This window comes from Mycteria americana, chromosome 3, assembly GCF_035582795.1.
Source record: "Mycteria americana isolate JAX WOST 10 ecotype Jacksonville Zoo and Gardens chromosome 3, USCA_MyAme_1.0, whole genome shotgun sequence".
Taxonomy (NCBI): Eukaryota; Metazoa; Chordata; class Aves; order Ciconiiformes; family Ciconiidae; genus Mycteria; species Mycteria americana.
In genome coordinates this window covers 85,137,729-85,154,290 of record NC_134367.1, presented here as the reverse complement: position 1 = coordinate 85,154,290, position 16,562 = coordinate 85,137,729, and the positions used below count along the sequence as shown (strand labels likewise).

At 40.1% G+C, this 16,562-nt stretch overlaps 1 protein-coding gene across 2 annotated transcripts; it reads left to right on the top strand.

Moving 5' to 3' along the window:
- The first annotated feature begins 626 nt into the window (after nt 1–626).
- GNG4 (G protein subunit gamma 4) lies at nt 627–15,883 on the top strand. 2 transcript variants are annotated; one of them, XM_075497393.1, is made up of 4 exons: nt 627–709; nt 1,246–1,341; nt 7,903–8,008; nt 15,051–15,883. In XM_075497393.1, exons 3-4 carry the CDS (start codon nt 7,913–7,915, stop codon nt 15,177–15,179), a joined length of 225 nt encoding a protein of 74 aa, XP_075353508.1. In that variant the 5' UTR covers nt 627–709; nt 1,246–1,341; nt 7,903–7,912; the 3' UTR covers nt 15,180–15,883. The 2 variants fall into 2 exon arrangements, with proteins under 2 accessions (XP_075353508.1, XP_075353507.1); XM_075497392.1 differs by having other exon boundaries at nt 1,246–1,451.
- Nucleotides 15,884–16,562: the final 679 nt, after the last annotated feature.

Here is a 16,562-nt window from a genome sequence, read left to right as displayed (position 1 = left end):
GAGAAGTATATAAAAATCTGTCTATAAAGCTGCATCGTTTTATTCTGACATACTAGCCTTGACAAGGTGAGTCTTAGTGGTTCCTTTTCCAAGTGGTTCCTCTTTTCCCAGTGAGTTTTTGTTTGGTTGGTTTTTTTTTTCTACTTCATCCATCCTTTGTTAAGTGTGAGGAGGAGACAGGCACTCTGGGCTCTTACCCAAAAAACCTGTGTCGTGCAGACTTTGCCCGTTAGATGTTTTAGAAATACCTGGATGATGGTTTGATCCCTAGCGTCTGCTAGAATCGGAGAAGTAGGTGGCTGCAGCTGTGAAGGGGAGGCGAGCGCTCGCCAGCATACTGCTGACAGGTGCCGCTGCCCTGGACGAAGGTAAAGCTCGCAGGCGGGACAGGACGGCGCGAGGTGCGGAGCCGTGCCTGCGCCTCAAGTTTCACTCACGGCCAGGGCCGGCTTTCCGCCCTGTGCTCAGCGGGCGACTGACGGCCGCCAGCCGTTAACGGCCGCGCCCGCCGCGCGGCCAGGGCCGCTGGCGGGGGCGCCGCCTCGGCCGAGGGGCGGGGGCCGCGCCGCGGGAGGCGCGAGGGCGTTGGCAGCCGTTGGCCGCGGCCGCCTCGCCCCGCCCGTCAGCGCCGGCCGCTCCATGTGCCGCCGCCGGGCGCCGAGCCGGGCTGCCAGCAGCCTCCCTGCCTGCCTGCCGCCGCCTCCGCACGGTGAGTGCCCCGGCGGCGCCGGGCGAGACCCCGCCGGCTGCGCGGGAGGCGGGACAAGGTGCCGGGTGGGGTGAGGCGGGATGAGGGCAGTTGAACCGGCGGCGGGGGCGCACGCCGCAGGGCAGGGCGGGTCGGGGCGGCCCCGGCCAGGGCGGTAGCCCGGCGGGCGGGCTGGTAGCGGCGCTTCCGCGCGGGGGTTTCTCCGTCGCTGCGACGGCTCTGCTGTCCTGGGAAAGCTGCGGCTGCCTCCGCTCGCCCGGGGCGCGACCCGCGCTCTGCCGCCGGCTGCGCCGCGCTGCCCGGCAGCCCGGTTGGTCCCGTCGGCTGTTGGTAAACAACGCCGCTCTCAGCCGCCGGTGGCCGCGCGTTGTGGAGCGACCCGATTATCCGCAAAAGTCGGCTTCGGGCTTTGGGTTTTGCCGTGATTGTTTTCGGGAGATCGTCCTTCTCCGAAAAACCTGCTTTGAGTCCAGGTGCCCCTTCCCGCGGGCGGTGATGTGGGTCTCTGCCCAGCGTGGTTATTCCTCTTCCTTCAGCTGGCTGGTGTGAAGACGCAAGAAAGTGGCTGCTTTTCCTGCTGACTGGTTCGCACTGATGGAGGAATAAATCTTACTGCCTAGCTGCTGGTGGTGGTAATTATTAATGTGCGGTGCTGTAAACTGCTGCACAGCAAAACGATTAAGGTAGCGCAGTGAGACAGAAAACTGGGAATAACAACTTGAAAAACCTTTCTGTCCTGCAGGTAATAAAGTGCGAAGCTTCTCGGAGGCATTTTCTTTACTTTATATGTTACAATTCAGTTCAAATACATTTTAAGCAGGATTTAAGTGGAATAATCAAACTTCCCCGTGTATTTCTTTAAAAGGTCACAACTATCTTTTAAAGTTAGCAGAAGAGGTAAAATAGTAGGTAGGTCTCATCTTTCTGTCTCAGACTTTCTGGATCTCTGATGGTTTGCTGGACTGTATGGGCACATAACCTGTATGCTGATGCTAAATAGATTGCATAAAAAGGTTGTCCTTGTGAAATGTCACGTCGGTTCAGCCATTGTTTCCTTAGATTTTTAAATGTTGAGAAGCAAGATTATATTTTTGGATGAAAGATTTGGGCATGGTGGCAAAAATTTTTGGAACTTGACAGTTGGACTGGGTATAGTACCTATGTTAGACGAAAACTGAGCTGTTGAAGTTTGGCTGTTTTGCAATTACATGATCAGCAGTTATTTTTGAAATCACCGTATTTATGGAATGAAAATTATTTTATCTCCTTATCGTGAACAATAGTCTTGTCTTTAACCTAATTATTTCTGCTTGTACTGCTAAGCTTCTCCTTAGTGGATGGAGTATAAAACGGTAGTAATTTTCTATTATTTCTTCGTGCAGCCATGGGATAGAGAAAGCAAAAGGATTCCTTAGTCTCCCTCTCTATTTACAGAGCTACATCAGGTGCGGTAACTCTTGGAGTAAGAACTGAGATAGCAAGGGCAGTTGTTCCTATCCCCTTTGTGCCCTGCAGATGAAGGGGAAATTACCTATGTCATATGGACAGTGATGCTAGCTCAGATAGCTAGTGCTCTTAGTGCAGGGGTATTTCTTAAGTTTCCTTTAACCTAAATAGCAACTGTAGAACTCTTTTTTTTTTTTTTTTTTCTTTTTTTTTTTTCTTTTTTCCTTCCCCTGAAATTCCTTTGATATGCCAGTTTGGCATCAAACAGCTGCGAGGCTGTGAATTTTGCTGTTTATATTCCTGGTATGTTTGCAAGTGGATAATGAAATGTGGGGATCTTTCCTCAATTTAGAGTGTGATTTGCAGGTCATTATTCAGGAATGATTCCCGCTAACGTCACTGGGACTTGGTTGCGTGATTGGGTTAACTTTTCTGTTGCGCTGTGTGGTCCAAGAAGTACAGAGCTTGTGTGGAAGGTGTTCTTCAGAGTCGTGAACCCCAGGTTCTCTAGTCCAGTAATTTCAGGTCCATCACTTTAGATTGCTGAAAGAAAATAGAAGGCAACAATTGAGTTTAGGGCTTTTTAGATTGAATTCTACAGGTCACTCTTCTGGTATGGAGTTTTAAGGTTATACTTGGAAGTGGAGGGGGGAAAGTTTGCAGTGCAGCTTTTCATCCCTGTTGCTTGTAGAAAGCTGTACGGAAGAGTTTGAAAATTATATTTTGCTTCTATGTTACTTAAATTTTCAGACTTTTTCTGCATTTTACTAGCAAGTATTTATAAAGTTTGGTAAATGTAGGTTGCACTTCTTACCCCTATGCAAGTTCAAGCTGTACCTGCAAATATTTATGCAACTTCCTGGGTTATCGTAAGGTAAGTTGGCCTTTGAAGTGCTGTTGGGTACAATCTAATCTATTCTAAAAACAAATAAAGAAAAGTTGCTCTTCATGAGCATTTTTATGAGCCCTGGAGACTAAGGTCTTTGGCACAAATGAGTTAAATGCACCCAGAAAAAGGATGAAGTTCATGTGAGGTAAAAAACCCCAAAACCCCAGAAAATTCAGCTGGCTGGGAGGCTGTCGCTTCGCAGCGTTCAGGAGCAATGCTTTAGGAAACGGCTGGCTAGTGTGGTGTGCCAGTCAGCAGAAACTACTTGGCTGAAAAAGGCTGTGTAGCTGCTGTCACTATTCTTTGTTAACGCGATCAGTGTTCCCCTTAAAGAAACGAGTCACAGGGACTAGATTAATGAGCTCAGTGTGCTGCATAAAAATATACTGGATAAATGAGCTCCTATATAGTCTTGGGTCCACTGGCATGCATCAGTAACATGTAGACTGCATGTAGTCTGATCACTAACATAGTTACTGTAACTACGGTGATTATCAAGACCTGTGTACATGTGTATCAATCTAATTTAATAGGGGGTTGGTGGAAAAATGACCAGGGATGAACATTAGTGAACCTAGCTGAGTAATTTCTGGTTCAAGGCTTTTTAGGTAATTTAAAAGAAGGGGAGAAGTTATTCCTTTTGAGCATCACAAAAAGCATGGCCAGCAGGTCAAGGGAGGTGATTCTTCCCCTCTACTCCGCTCTGGTGAGACCCCACCTGCAGTACTGCGTCCAGCTCTGGAGCCCTCAGCACAGGAAAGTCATGGACCTGTTGGAGCGGGTCCAGAGGAGGGCCACAAAAATGATCAGAGGGATGGAACACCTGTCCTATGAGGAAAGGCTGAGAGCTGGGGTTGTTCAGCCTGGAGAAGAGAAGGTTCCGGGGAGACGTTATTGCAGCCTTTCAGTACTTAAAGGGGGCTTATAAGAGAGATGGGGACAGACTTTTTAGCAGGGCCTGTTGTGATAGGACAAGGGGTAATGGTTTTAAACTAAAAGAGGGTAGAATCAGACTAGATATAAGGAAGAAATTTTTTATGATGAGGGTGGTGAAACACTGGAGTGGGTTGCCCAGAAAGGTGGTAGATGCCCCATCCCTGGAAACATTCAAGGTCAGGTTGGAGAGGGCTCTGAGCAACCTGACCTAGTTGAAGATGTCCCTGCTGATTGCAGGGAGGGGGGTGGACTAGATGACCTTTAAAGGTCCCTTCCAACCCAAACTATTCTGTGATCTTTTAGGCTGCCTCCCAGATACAATACAAAGCTTATTGTGCTGTCCTGGGGGTCTAAAGGCCTTGAGAATACTTGTCTGTTTAAAAGGAGCTGTCTTAGGAGAGAGGGTCAGAGCTGTTTGTCAGGCTGCAGCCTTAAAGGAAACACGGAGAGAGATCCCACAAGAGGGTGTTTGAGGGAGGAGGCTTCCTCACGTTCCAGGGGATGGTCGTTCAGGGAGAGGGTGTGTAATAGACTGACTTGTTATTAAAATTTCTTTTCTCTCCAGACCTTTATTTCTAAGTAACAATATTATTTCATTAAAGAATATTAAGCTTAAGGTTATTAAAGAATATCACAGGTCTTAAGGAGAACAGAACCAGGTCTCAGCCAAAGCTTTGTCTGCAAGGAGGACCAGTTCATCGCAGCCTGGTTTGAAAGTGAGTACAATTCTCATCGTCAACGTACTTCATATGTAATAGGGCCTTAACTGATGCGCAAATACGTACTGTATTTGCCAAGAGTGAAAGAAGGCAGAGGTATTATGTAGCTTGGTAAGTGAAATGTGAAATAGGAGAAATCTATCTTATAAAGGTCTGGAACCAGAACTGTCTGTATGAAAAAAAGAGATTAGATACTTAAATGGATGCTAAGCACTTCCAGAAATACGGTAGTTAAATATTTAAGTGCGTGTAAAGGCCAGGGTAGGAGCAGGATTTGGAACAGAACAAATGTTTGTGCTTCAGAGTATAAACAAACCTCTTATTTGGGATAAGTGGAAATTTTCTCCAGTGGCTGAAGCACCTAGTGCCAGACTTTTTTCTTTTTTAAAGTTCTTTTCATGAAGCCTCTTATTCTGATTGTTTTCTGATATCATGAAATAGTTTTGCAGAGAAGATACATATTTTTTTAAAATTTTTCCCCATTTGCTGTTTCAGAATATAGGTAAGGACATACTATGTTTGTGGCATTGTTTTGGAAACATGGTTTGGATTTTTTAAAGCATTTTGTGCCTAATAGCCTTTTCAAAATTCCATTGTGGTCTTAACTCAATCTTTTATTCAGTAGATACTTAAAAACTAGCTGGAAGTACTAGAAACGGTGTTCTTGCCAACTTCGATGCAGCCAGTGATGGTTCAAATTGTCTAGCTCTAATGTTTGTAACTTTTACAGTTTGAGTGAATGAATTGCAAGGAAAACTTGGGAGACCTAGAATTGTCTGCACTGTTCATGGAGTTTCAGTTGCTTAATTCAGTTTAATTTAAATGTATTATTTGAAATTAGATTTCTAATTTGCCTCTGGGTTTGGGCTGTGGCAAATGTAGAAATGGGTCTGTGATTTCATTTAGCTTTGACTTTTTTGGCTCTGTGGTCATTAGCAGTCTAGCTGTGGAGATGATAAAAAAATTTGAATGATTCATACTTGTGGGGGTATCATTTTGTAAACAAAGATAAATATGTTTATTCTTATCTTTATGGATGGGTCAAGACTTAAAAGCTAGGGGATTGAGTCAAACAAAAAGTCCAGAGATGAGCTGTAATTCAGAACCTCCTGCTCTTGTGAATGTCTTGTATCCATTCCGCTTGTCCACTGCAACTCAAAACACATCTGAAAATTGTTTGGAGGCTGTTGGTTGGTTGTGGGTTTTTGTACTGTGCATGGCATTTTATGCAGAGCCAGTTCCTCCACATGTATTTAATCCTGTGCCTTGTGAGAAATATGAAGTTAGAAGATTGTAAACAAAGACCAAGACAAAAAAAAAAAAAAGCTTCTGTGTACTGACACGATTTTAGTTCATCAGAGTGCATGCAAGGGGGAAACTTGTGTTCCATTCAAACGACACACACGTGTACAGAAAACCTATTTGTTGTCTTGGCATATATTAAAGCTCTTGTTTTATTGGCACAATTGATGTATTTTAAGGTAGCATTTCCCCTGCCTAGACTTACACAAGTGCTGGAAAAGATTGTTTTGCTTCTTCAAATTAGCGTTGAGTGTGGTTCACCATCGTATTTGTATTCCACCATCCCATTTTACAGCACAGATTACCGATTTTAGAAGGGAGAAGAAACAGCTATCTTTGCCTTGTCTTTGAACATCTGTGGTTTTTTTTAAATCAAAGCAGTTAAAAAGTTATTCCTCCATTCTTTTTGTGCTCTGGCTTTTGTACTTCTATTGACTCTAACATGCTTAAGGCAATTGCATATAATACAATGCAATAATATATGCATATAATTGCATATAATACAATGCATTGTATATACAATTTTTTTTACAAGAGCATTTCCTGTGTCCTACTTAATTTCCTGTTTGTATCTCATACCCCAGTGCCTGGATCAGGTAAGCTATTGAGGTTCAAGAAGGGAAATTTGTGTAGTTCTAGGTGTTCATTTATTGTCCAGAAATAAGCTGGAAGTATTCATTTTGAAAGACCTGAGCCTAAAACTCTTTTGGCAGCAATACAAAATGCTTCCTTTTGTGTGTTTTCTCCTGCGTCCCATCTGCTGCTCACACCCTGTGTCCTTTGCATTGCCTAACTTTGTGTTGGTTTCTAACACTCACTGCTAGACTAATCTTGCTTCGGGTGGCATTTGTGGCATACCATATATACGGGACCATAGGCGAGTGTTTTGGCCAATCAAAACTTCAGCACCTGGTCTTACTAGGTAGTATAAATAGTCCAGGACCTATCTAGGTTGTCTGTATCCTATCTTATCTTTCTTTCCATGTGGGTTTAGCCCAACTTCCAATGACTTCAAAATAGTAACTGTTACTTGTGTTGGACCAGGGCTGCATAGTGGTGTCAGCACGAAGTCTCCTAACATGTAAGACCACCTAGGGCATATATGTTGTAAGTTTATTCAAGGTTCGAATGTAGTCATCCTGACTAATCTGGTAACAATGTTGAGGACTGCACGATGAGGAGTTGACTTACCCTCAAGCCCTCAGGGAGTAGCAATGCAAGAAAACCAAACACTGACATACATTAATTAGATGTCCCCTCCCAAGAGCTGCAGATCTCTTAAAAAATAATGCATTCCTATACTGTGTAGTATACTGTACTGGTTTTTAGTCATCTTTAGACTTCACTAGGGATGTGTAAGCAAAAAGTTGGAAACAGCTGCATTATTTTTTAATCTGTTACTTCATTTTTCTAAACTCCTTAAATCTATAGACAGAATTTTGACTCTTTATCTTAAAATTTCTCTTTCTGATGCTTGCTGAGAGCAGTATGGCATTCATTTCCATTGCACACATTTCTGAACTTGTCTTCGTGTTACTAGGTGTATACTGGGGTATGGAGCCAAAATGCGTAATGGCTGCAAGGTCTGTTTGTGAACAGCTGTTCTGTGTTGGCAATCTGAACCAGGTCAACCATTTCTACACTGAAATAAAGGCCATGTACTCTGCATTTGTATGTTGTTTGCAGAATTCAGACTGAATACTGGCAGTTGAGGACGCAAATACGTAATGCAGTAAGGTGCTATTGAAGAAGAGAACAGAAATAAATGGTGTCTGGTTTGTATTTGTGACCTACAGTCTGGCAGTGGGCGAGGGTTGGTTAGATTTCAGATAACTGTCTTCTCACTAATTGCTGTATTTGCTACCTTCACTTTTAAATTGTCTCAACTTTGTCTCTTCTAGGAAAAACAAAATGAAGGAACTAGTGTCAAACAGTACAACCAATATATCTCAAGCCAGGAAAGCTGTGGAGCAATTAAAAATGGAAGCATACATGGATAGGATGAAGGTAAACTTAGACTTATTGTTGATATTTTGAATTCACTCACTGGTTTGTGATACAGCCTCCCTTTAATATTGCAGAAAAACTCCATCAGCTGAAATAAGAATTCTGTGTTGAGCCATAAAACATTATTCAGTACTGTGAATTAGTTACTAACTGCTTGGCTCTAGCAAAGCGATTTTCAAAGACTAGCTTCTAGTCTGTCTGTATGAGTGCCTTTTACATCTGTCAAAAGTGGTATTTTGTGAGATATTTAAAATCAGCTGGCAGATGCACAGGTGCTCTTCTTTATCACCTGTAGCTGAATATAAGTGCAGCTTAGATTTCTTGGTGATAGGGTAAGCTGTCCTTTAAGAACTGGAATAAGTCTTTAAGATATTGCAATACTTTTGAATAATGATGAGACAAGCTGAATTTCTTTGATTTGTTTTGTTTTAGCACAGACATCATTGCACAAAAAATACGTATGATTGCAATGTTCAGTTATGATTCTTCACACTTGATAGCCTGTTGTATGTGAAGACTGGGTTTTATCATGCCTCTAAATGTATGTGGATTAAATGTTTTAACTAAAGGTGCTATTAAACAGGTTCTCAACATTTTTAACCAGAAAAGCCTGTGGGATTATTCTTCCCTGTCATTCTGCCTTCCACTAGGCTAAAATTTTGTGAATAAATCAAGCACCTAAAAACTAACAATGTCATAGAAAGTTTTAAGAAAGCAATGCTCATCTCTTTTGCGTGCACGCTCTCTCTCTGCCTCTGAAAATAGGGAATAATTATTTGGATGAAAAATGCAGCCTCTACAAGTAAGTAGAGTTTAGAGATGGAAAGACTAGAAAAAGGAATGCATTTAAATAATCAGTTTTTCTGCAAACAACTGTAACTGAGCTGTTACAAACTGTAACTGTTTGTAACTGAGATTACAAACTCAGTAAGACAGTTTAGAAATGTTGTACATTAAATTCTTCATGTCGTCTTAACGCAGGCTGTTTGTCCATCCATCCTGAGTGCTGAAATCATGGGGGCAATAGTATATAATTACGTTTTTAAATTAGAACTCACTAATTAGAAAGATAGTATTTATAAATCAGAAATATTAGTGCAATTCACATGAGTAGTCAATCTTGCTTATATGAAAATATAAATTTCAGTCACTCCATTTTGTTGCAGTTTATAGCAGTGTCTTGTAAGACCATTGAATTTGCAGAACTATAGTTTCTATCTTGTGTAGTGTCTTGACAAATTCATCACCTAATAGATGCCTGTTCACAGGGACAGGTATTTCTACTTCCTTCAGTAAGAAAAGGTCTGTCTTTTCAGTGTTCGGGGGGTTAGTCCCCTGATTCAGGTCATATTGCAGCTGCATGAACAACAGAACAGACAAGAAGGAGCCAGGTGTGCATGAGCGGCAGAGGAAAGGGCTGGAAAAATATGGCCCAGTTGACTGGAATTTGAAATTGTTGATACTTAGTAGATTGTCTTAAACTTGCTTTTATAGAATCAGTGATAACTGTCACATACCACAGCATTAGCTCAGTTATGCCGATAACTTCATTAGTTGGATGTATAAAGTTCTTAATTACATATGTAAGGAAGACATAGGTTATTTTTACAGTTAGTTTAATTAAAAATAACACAGTTATTAGCAACTGTGGCAGACCTAAAAAACAGATAGCTTGAAAGTGCAATTATTTCACCTTTCAAAACAGCTTGGGACCAAAAAGGCACCAAAGAGAATCTAGTCTGTTTCAGTATTCTGAGGGTTCCTATGCTAACATAAACCAAATATGGTTTGCAAAAGGTTGATGTCTTAATTTCTAGATTTTCTTTGAACAATTATATGAGGGACTGTGAGAATAGATTGGTTGGCTTTTTACTCCCTCAAGATCTACTTTGCCTTTTACTCTTGGAAACAGTTAAGTGTGTGTTTCAGTGTAGCCAGATTTTACTGAGAGACTTTCCAGGGGTTTCAACAGGAGATTTTGAGTTCCCAGATCATAACTGTAAAGGTAGAGAAATGAACTTCCTTTTTTTCTGGTGTTTTGCATCTGCTTAAACTATTTAGACTTTTAACAAAAGATCAGCGCTTTCCAAATAATTTAATTAAACACTGTTTTGCAAGTAGCTATAACCAAGCAGTTATTGCCATAATAGACAAGACAACGTTGTTACCATTAAAAAGGAAATTTTCAAAGTGCCCGCGTTGTTGACTAGGGAAATCAGAAGTTCCAACTCATTTTTCTACTACAAAGGCATTTTGTTTTCTGTGTATAGTAGCTGCTGTAACCAGCAAGAGTTAGGTCTCCTCAATTCAAATCTTGTAGTCAGAAGTACGTTGATAGTTGCCCATTCCCTGCTGTGTTCTGGATTTTTCAACTGATTTGATAATCAAGTCCTATAACCAGTCAGAGCAGCAAGCAATGCAGTGTTTTGAGATTCCACAAAGACAACTCACTGTTGAGGTGTGAAAGGAACAGGACAACTTAAAAGGGGAGGATGAAGCTATTGGTGTAGTGATCAGTCGTTGGAAGGAGTATTACTGTGGTGGGTTTTTGTAAACTGTTGGAATCCCGGAAGGATCGTAAATTGAACCTGTCTCACTTCCTTACAGAAGTAACAGTTAGAATTATAATGGAGAAGTCAGTAGAAAGCAGGAGGCACAAATTTCAGGCTAGGAACCATCAAATGAAATCAGACAAACAGTGGCCTCATGACTAGTAGAATAATGCATCTTCCAAAGATGCTAGCAGTAAAGTTGAGAAAGCAAAGATAATACCGGTGCTTTATCACAGTTGTCCCCAGAATAAAGCACTATTTAATCTTCGCTTTGCAAGCAGAAAAGCAAGGAGTGCTCTGACATTTAAGAATCGTGGTGTATCGGTTATTATTCCATTTTCTTTTTTCTTAAGAAGGTAGAAAATATGCCTAACAGGTTCTGAATAATGTTGGGAGATAAGCAGTGGGATTGCCAATAAATGTGTGTGAATCTCTTTGTTTTAGATGTAAAGGATAAGCAGAGTGGGTGTCATAGCAAGGATGGTAATTAGTCACAATCCATGACAAGACAGATGACATAGTAATTGCAGCATTTTGCCCTGTCATTGAAGCTTATAATTATTAGTGCAGCTAACAGGATTATGTTCTAACTCTGGCTGTTTTTATCACCTCTGTTATTCTGAAATATAATGGTAAAATTCCACAGTCCTCCTGAGACTAATTCTTTAAAGCATCAGGGTTGAGTGTTTTGTTGGGTTTTTTTCATTTTGGTAATTTGACAACCAGATGTATTTTTCACTACACAGAATAAAAATAGTTGTATAAAATGTGAGATTGGCATGATACATATATACTCCATCCCCTCTATCTATGCACTTTAAAAGATTTAAAAAATGAAATGTTAACTTCCTGTTAGAATTCATCAATCAAACCAGTCTGATTTTTTTTTCTTTAGCCACTTCTGCAATATGTATAAATTACTTTGAATCTGCAGACCAAGCTGTATTGCGTAGGAGAGCTGAAATGATAAATGTGTTAACTTCATTTGAATATTCAAATTACATGCATTTATTTTAATTCTTGATAAAAGCTATTCTGAAACTGTCCAGCAGCATTCAGCTGCAAATAAACCAAAAGGTGAGTAAAAGCTATGAGAGTGGCCTTCATTTAACTTCCTCCATGACACAAATAGGTTGATCAGCACGTTATTTTGTACAGTAACAAACCACAGTATTGGCCATTAGGCAACCTCTGCATGCTGACATACGCTAAAGCAGCCGTCTCTGCTGTAGCCCTAATGTGATGCTCAATGCAGAGGTCTTCCGCCACTGTTGTTCTGAATAATAACACTGAGCAGGAAACATGCTGGAGGCAACATTGTATTTTGCTCTTTTTTTGGCCACAGTTCTGACTTTGGCCAAATCTGCTTACAGCCACAGGAACCAATGTTTTCATTGCTCCTGCCATGTGATCAGCTAACTTAACTCCCCTTAGCAAATGGTCATCATTCCACTGCACAACGCTCAGCTACTTCAGTTTAAGTGAAGAAATGGCCATAATTCAGCTTTATAACCACTGTAATCCCAATGGGAGGCTTTCTCCTCCCCAAACCTTTTATTTTTTTAAAGGATGAAAATACATGGCCTAGTACAGGGCTGGGAAGTTTAGTTAGTGACAATATGCTGAAATGTGATTGTGTTCCTCAGCTCCTTGTTGCAGGTTTGTTTTCTACTAAATCGTACTATGTATTATGGTTCATCTAAAAGCAAACTAATTTGTGAATTAAACACTGTGACATTGAATAAAGTGCCTGCTCTGCTTCATGATGTTTGGCATTCCTACCAGCACATTAGAGGACAAGTTAGATATAAAAATTTATATTGTGCTTTTGCTAGTGAAAATCCTTTTTATTGTTATAAGATACCAAAGCACAGCAATATGTAGAGAAACAGAAAATTATATTACTGGGTTTATTGCTTCTAAGAATGATGATTGAAATTGTACTTCTCTTCCATTGAACGAAAAGCACTATGCTCGGGCTGATGCCACTTACCCATATGTGGAACAAACAAGATAGTTATGCGGAGGTCGGTCTGTTGAAGTCCAGTGTTGGTACACTGGTCCTGTAGGGTCAATCTACTTAAAAAGATTGTTGGTTTCATGAATAAAATAACTTATTCAGTAGCTTAATAATTGATGATGAAATGTGCCGGGCATCTTTAATAAACCCTGTCTCTGGGACCCAGAGAATTAGACTAGCTCTCCATTAGGTTTCATGGCAGTAACATTTATAGCGCTGAAAATGTCACTGAGCTTTTTGTGGGCACCTGTGGCTCTGAGTTGGACTTGCTCTGTTTGAATGCAAGAGTTCAGGACCAGCTAATAAATTAATTAGACCATAGAACTGCCTTAATTTGAGACACGCAGCTGAGCTTGAAGGACAATAGAAAAGTGAAAATGTGTACGTTAAATAATTATGAATGTACTGGTGATTGTCATTACTTGAAAATACTTCTCCAAAATGCCGTGCTGGTACATTCCTCCTAACATTACTGGAAACATGCTAACCTCCTCTTCAGTGGATTCATCCTATGCTAGTTTATACTTTGCTGAGGTACAGCATAGGTCATGAGCGAAGAAAAGTATGTTTGCTGTCTTTTGATCTTTCTTGGGCTTGATAGGAATTTCATAGCCCATCTACATTGTGCCTCTCTTTGGAGAATTTGCTTTTTAAAAATTCACAAGTAAGTTTAAATGAAAATTGGGAATATGATAGGATTCCTAAGTTTTCTGTTTGTCCATTACAGTTCTACCTCTCTACTGTAGACAGTGCCCTCACACCCTAAGCCTCATTCTTTTGTCATTGCTTAGCAAGTAGATAATTGAAGTATGTCTGAAAATAATTACATTCCTTTTTGTCCTTTGAAGTCTGTCATTTTCCACACATTTTTGTTTGACCCGCTTCTCTTTTGAGAAGCGTGGGTCCTTCTGAATATCTGCTCATTTGCTCGGTTCAGTGCTCAGTCTTCTGTTTTGCCTTGGCCCGGCAATCTGTTGTTCACCTGTTATGTCTCTGCCCACCCTTTTGTCTTACAGGCCAATTCAAATGCAAACTAATTTTAAGTAACCTAAACACCCTTGCTTCCTCTGCTAGGAGGATAGTCTATACTGGGATGCCAACCATAAGTACTTTATGGGCTTAAGCATTCTACAAAGGCATGTTTTAGTGGATATTTAAAAAAGAAAAGTTATTTTCTTCTAGAAGTTAATTTAAATTTCATGCAAATCCTGATCCAACACCCACTGACTTCATAGGTCTAATCTGAAGCCTACTACAGGCTGGACTCATGCCAAAGCAAGCAGGGTGTGGGGAAGCTAAAGCTAACAGTGATGACACACCTGCTAGAAAAATACCAGAAATCCGATTTGTTTTTCCTCTTTGCTATAGTTGTGCAAACACGCTGGCCTCAGTGTTTGACTCAGGAGAAGCTGTCATGGTGCTCAGAGAAAAGGCTTTTTTGTAGAGGCTTCCTATCTCATTTTCTCAACTCTATCATAATATTGAAACATAATAATTAAACAAAGCAAAGAGATACAGATCGTTGTAAATATCTTGCTAACTGAGCAGAACAAAAATATTTCATATATATTCTAAATTCTTTAAAAAATAAATGAGTCACGGTGGCCTAATGTCACCAATATTCTTATGGCACAAAGCTGGTTTCAGCTACAGCTGAAATGGTTTAATATTTCATTTTTCATTTCATGCAAAATATCTTGTATACCAACACACTTACATTTCTGTAGGACTTTTCAGTAAGCATAAACCAACGTTCTGAATATGGAGACTTTAGAATTGTTCATTTTAGAAGTATAAAAATATTAAGATAAAAAATACTAAGGTAGTGCTCAAGTTTAAATTAATGCTATGCATAAAGTACTACTTATAATAACTTACTAAGCAGAAGATATTAGTCTGACTTCATTGAAAAGAGCAATATTTAGCTTAAATGAGAGCTATGACACATGGTGATCAAGTTTTGCTCCCGATTTATTATTTCTTTTTAATCCCACTGTCCTGTGTCTAAAGAACTTTTTGTTTGTTTGTTTCTTTTGCATCCAGAGGAGCAAAGGGTAGAGAGAGTGTTTGTGGAAAACCTTACAAGCTTGCTGCTCTAATGCCTGGGAATAAGAGCTGAAGCAGACAGCCTCTACAGAAACACACGCTTCAAGGAGAATCCCTTTTGCTTATGGGCCATTAGCATATACATGTTTTAATGAGTATATGCTCCTGACCTTCCTTCTGATGGAGAGGAACAGCAGAACACATATCATATGAATTGATACCATCTCATGTCACTATGTTAAACACAATGTATATAAGGATTACTAGGCCTAGTAAGAGCAAGCTGAGTTGTGGTTTCTAGTAATTTAAAGGATAAACCAATCTACTCCTATTTTATTATAGCCTCCATTGTTATATGAAGGATACTTATGCAATGCTGCTGGGTTCAGAATTGTTACAGTAGTTTTCTCTTTTCTTCTATTAGGTATCCAAGGCTGCAGCAGATTTATTGGCATATTGTGATGCTCATATTGGAGAAGATCCCCTTATTATTCCAGTGCCTGCATCTGAAAATCCCTTTAGGGAGAAGAAACTCTTTTGTACCATCCTTTGAGTCAGTTTTCAATTAAAAATGTCTTCTGCTACAATTTGGTATCAGTGTTGCATGCTTTTAGTTTTAGCATTTTTTTCTTCAGATATCAATACTTAGCCTATAAGTACAATATTTTTAGAAGGTAGTGCATTTTCTGGTACTAAATTTAAAAAAAAAACCTAAAAAATTCAAGGTAATCCTTATCTTTCAGATCAATGTACAAGTTTAATTTCAGTTCTTCATAAAGATTCTTTTGGTCTTAATGAAAGTATTGAGTACAGTATCAAATTGTAGATATCTTTGCCAGTCATAGATTTTTCTGAGACCTAAATGAGTCATACCGATTCTGAAGCTATTTTTAACATTCTTATTTTCTTTGGAAGGTGAATTTAATTCATTTGCCTTTACAAATTTATATCTAAAAAGAGTAGTGTGACCTTTCCTCAAGTAGCACTATATAGGAAAAAATGCCAGTGATTTACGATGTTTGGAACGATCAGTCTTATACAGTAAGTGGTGTTTATAAATGTGTTGTGTGAAGACTGTAATAAACTTGACTAAAAAAACAATCTTAGTAAAGCAACATTGTGACTACAAGCAAAATGAAGATGTGTAGTTACACACCAGGACTGCATCAATAAAACTGTAGAAAAATGTGGCTGCTTGTGTCTTATTTTGAATGATAATGATTTGAATTATTTTAGAAAGTAAACTGAATGGTAATATATCAGCTGTTCCTGAGGGTCTTAGTGGAGGGTGTAAATCTGCCCTCATCAGTACAGGGAGGGGGATCACATTTTCGAAGCAGCTCTCTACATGCTTTTGCCCATGAGAGCGAGACTTTATGGGGATGGAGAGTAATAGTAAATGAATGTTGTTCTAGAATATGCAGTGAGACCACTGTGCCATCAACAGCCACTAAGTTTGTATATTTTGAAGCCACGGATTAGTCATGAGATAAGTTATCAGCAAGTAATTTGCAGAAGTTCTGGGAGGTTTTTTTTGTTTTGACTTTGAAGTGCAGTGAGAAGAAAAGAATGAGGTATGGAATATGACTGATCTGTCGTCTTCAGTATGTAAAATTGAGCTCAATCAAGGCATCTGATGGAAACAGCTGTTACATTATTGACTTTTTTTTTCTTTACATTCTTCGTCAAAAAAGTGGAAGCTCCTCTCTGGTCCGCTACATTAGGAGAGTTCCCTCACTGCAGTACTTCAGTGTGTCAGTATACTGGAAATGCCACTCCTTGGAACTGCCTGTGAAGTCAGCCCCACACCTAAGGCGGGAGACAATTTCGTTGGAGAACTGCGCAAGTCTGACTGAGCGGAGGCTCTGAACAGCCACCCATAATGCAGCATGCTTCCTCCCCACAAACTTGTATTCCATGAGCATCTTAAATGCCT